Source organism: Ostrinia furnacalis, unplaced genomic scaffold (assembly GCF_004193835.3).
Source record: "Ostrinia furnacalis isolate ACB-3 unplaced genomic scaffold, ASM419383v2 OfSCF0637, whole genome shotgun sequence".
NCBI lineage: Eukaryota > Metazoa > Arthropoda > Insecta > Lepidoptera > Crambidae > Ostrinia > Ostrinia furnacalis.
Genome location: NW_021130876.1, coordinates 854 through 4,694, shown reverse-complemented (window position 1 = coordinate 4,694; position 3,841 = coordinate 854). Strand labels below are relative to the sequence as shown.

Below are 3,841 nucleotides of genomic sequence, written 5' to 3'. Positions count from 1 at the left end.
CATACGGACGGACAGACGAACGGACGGACAGACAGACATGACGAATCTATAAGGGTTCCGTTTTTTGCCATTTGGCTACGGAACCCTAAAAATCAGATTTAATGGTATAACGTTAGTAGAATTACAGTCTAGTAGAATAATACTGGGCGCAACACCCCGCTAATCCACGCTAAATTGTGTCAGTGTGTGCGTGCGCGCCGCATACGTATTGGCGCGCTCACATACAAACCGCACTCGGTGTGTTTCTATGAAGATGACCTACTCATTTGTATTTACTCTGGTTTTATCCACGAAGACGCGTCCCATTCTTCCCCTAATATTTGAGTATTATCAGTACACACTAAATCATCCATGAGTGCACACGCACACTACAATAATGACGCTCGGATTGCTCTCGGATCAAACTCCACGCGCCCCGCGCTTCCCTCGACCAAAATTTGGTGGGGTGCGTCTTCGTGGATGAAACGATCTGTAGATACAATTTTAAACCCTAGTTCAAAATAAAAAAATAGGAATTTTCAAACTGTAGTTTAATGCTTATAGAAGTACAAAAACTTAAAATAAGGAATGATGTTAACTTGACTTTTTAAGTAAGCACAGACCGCTTTCGCTAGCTTCTCTTTCGAACTGTTGAAGTTTGCACTATCCTCGAAGGTGTCTGCCATTTCCAGAAAAGATTGTGCCAATACGTCATCAGGGTTGTCATTCAGGAAATGTCTGGAAATACATTTTGTATTTTAAACACAGCAATAAGGATAAACATACTTATATACTTTTTTTTTGTAAATACATACATATTATATATAGAAAACACCCAGACCCGTCACAGAAATTAAAATTCATCATTTCAATTTCTGCCCGGCCGGGAATCGAACCCGGGACCTCTCGGCATAGTAGTCCGTTCTGAACCACTACACCAAACGGCCGACTATACTATACTAGACTAGACTATACCGAATAGTTACTAACCTTAAACAATCGATGATATAATTGAAATGCTCTAAGAAGCAGGAGCATGGCCCAAACTGCACTAGCAAGGGCGTGTTTGGTATGGAATTGTCCAGAAAGGGCCTTGGAGGCTGGTCAGAGTCCGTAGTTAAAGTTGAAGAAGGCCCAGGGGAATCCCCTACAGGGTTCTTCAAATAAAGTTTCCTTATCAACGTGGAAGTCGCCACTGGCATTTGTTTGATGACATCCATTTCATCAGTGCGCCTGTTTAGCTCTTCATGGACTCTGTTAAACATTTTATTGAGCTGAAAAATCTGAATAAAGGGTCTGACTTACATAAGCGGTACCCCGACGCGACATTATAGCGCCATTATTATTTGTTACTTTTTAGAGTTTTTTTTTGTGTAGGGGATTTTTATATTTTTTAATTTAATTTTTTTAACAATATTTGTCAATTTTGTCGCGTACTTTACCTGTCTATTGCCACCTCTCTCCTGACTTCGGTCATGATGGACTCGAGATCGTGAGTTGAGGCCAGCTCATTGATTTTCTTACACAGAGATTGGATGAACCAGGACCCTTCGAGTTCGTCCCTGCAATTGCATTTGACAATATTTTACAATAATAAAAAAACCTTTTATAAAATATTTAAAACAATGTTTCATTTTTTTTATCCACAACGAGGAAGCTCTTGGCCTGTATCTCACCTGATGGTAAGTGATGATCAGGCCGAAGGTGGAAGTGAGCTTCACCCGGAATCCTCAACCACGGAGGAACTGGCTATCTTACCTCTAACTGCCGGAACACAACAATGCTGTTAACATTGTTGTTATGGCGACAGACTTAGGTAAGATGGTGGTTGCTAGTCAAGTGGACTTCGAACAAGCCCTACCACCAACCAAACCAAACAGAATCATCATCATCAGAACAGAAAAATCTGCCCCCACTGGGAATCGAGTCCGGGGCCTCTGCGTCTGAAGCAGATGGTCTTACACGGAATAATAATAACTAGACCACAGAGGCGGTAATGTTTCATAATTCTAAGAATTAAGTTCGGATAGGTATTTTCAGTTCAGAGGAGGTGCGCTTCATTTTTCTGATCTAAAATTCACTGGGGCAGAAAAGTTCTCGAGTGGCAACCACGGGCCGGAAGACGTAGCGTGGGCAGGCCTACTAGGTGGACCGAAGATCTGGTGAAGGTTGCAGAGAGTACCTGGATACGGGCAGTGCAGGACCGGTCGTCAGTAGCGGCGTAAGGGGGTGGCGGTGGGGGCAGTCCGCCCCGGGTGCCAAGGGGGGTGACACAAGTCACGCAGATTAGTACTCACTGACACATCTGCACGGAAAATCTGCGGTCTATGTCATGATACGATTGACTTTCAATCTTCGAATCGGTAGGTAACCCCAAAATCCTGGGGGGTNCAGATTAGTACTCACTGACACATCTGCACGGAAAATCTGCGGTCTATGTCATGATACGATTGACTTTCAATCTTCGAATCGGTAGGTAACCCCAAAATCCTGGGGGGTACCAGGGGGTGCCTTAGGACTTGGGGGGGGGGAGGGTGATCGCTCCGGGTGCCAACCCATGCTACGCCGCCACTGCTGGTCGTTATGGATCCTTTGGGGGGCTTTGCAGTAGACGTCATTCGGCTGAAACGAACTTACCTGACAGAAGGTTTCCCAATGTAAGAGCTGTGGAGTACCAGCATGTCAGATTCCACTGGCAACGTGTAGGGCTCCTCCTCATCCAAGTCCTTCATGATTTGACCCTGGGCTCTGCGGACAGTGGTACCCTGCATACTTCCATAGCCCCGGCAGGCCTGCAAAATGGCGGATTAAATTCCTAATTAATTCCTAATTAAATAATTATTAAACCTTTGTTAATTTTGTTATTAACATTTAATCATATTAACAACAAAGATCCTTACTAATTGTTACGTTCCGATTCTTGTATTTCGTAACAGTTTTTGTATGGTGAGCAATAGGTAGGTACCTATTGCTAGCGCACTCGCTACACAAGCTTAAATTTTTGGCGGTTGGCATCAGCTGATATAGAATAGAATTGCGTAGGTATGCTGCCACCTCAAAATACAAGTTACACAGTTAACATTATAGAATCTAAATATGTATAACTCAAAGGTGACTGACTGACTGACTGACATAGTGATCTATCAATGCACAGCCCAAACCACTAGACGAATCGGGCTTTTGGCATGCAGGTAGATGTCATGACGTAGGCATCCGCTAAGAAAGGATTTATTTACGAAGTCGCGGGCGGCCGCTAGTTACTCATCTACACTAATTAATAAAAGAGGAAAATTTGTTTGTTTGTTTGGTTGTAATGAATAGGCTCAAAAACTACTGAACCGTTTTTAAAAATTCTTTCACCATTCGAAAGCTACATTATCCACGAGTAACATAGGCTAAACTTTATTTTGGAAAAAAATAGGGTTCCGTAAAATACGTAGATAGTGTAGTACACGCGCACGAAGCCGCGGGCGGAAAGCTAGTAAACAGATATTTAGTAAGAGTACCTAACTACAACCCGGTCGAGTTAACTGCGCACCTCGTGACGGAACCGGACGGACCGGAATGTGACTCTCCCTCGTACACCTCCGCGTTCGTCCCGTGCGTATCAGAGGGCCTCAGTAGCGGCGTAAGGGGGGGGCGGTGGGGGCGGTCCGCCCCGGGTGCCAAGCATCAGGGGGTGACACAAGTCACGCAGATTGGTACTCTGTTGCACATCTGCATGGCAAATGCGGTCTATATCATGATACGGGGGGGTGCGATTGTCTTTCAATCTTCGAATCGGTAGGTCCCCCACTACATCGGTAACCCCAAAATCCAGGGGGTGCCTTAGGACTTATGACGGGGGGGGGGGGGGGGGGGG

General features: G+C 44.8%; 1 protein-coding gene across 1 annotated transcript in view; it reads right to left on the bottom strand.

Moving 5' to 3' along the window:
- Positions 1-512: 512 nt before the first annotated feature.
- Positions 513-3,841, bottom strand: part of LOC114366520 (caspase-like) — a gene marked incomplete at its 5' end in the record, with an annotated part of 3,845 nt that continues 516 nt past the window's right edge. Inside the window, 4 exons of the mRNA XM_028323413.1 lie at positions 513-717; positions 970-1,233; positions 1,422-1,541; positions 2,617-2,771. Coding sequence (XP_028179214.1) covers positions 531-717; positions 970-1,233; positions 1,422-1,541; positions 2,617-2,771 — 726 coding nt within the window. The remainder of the gene's footprint in view (positions 718-969; positions 1,234-1,421; positions 1,542-2,616; positions 2,772-3,841) is intronic.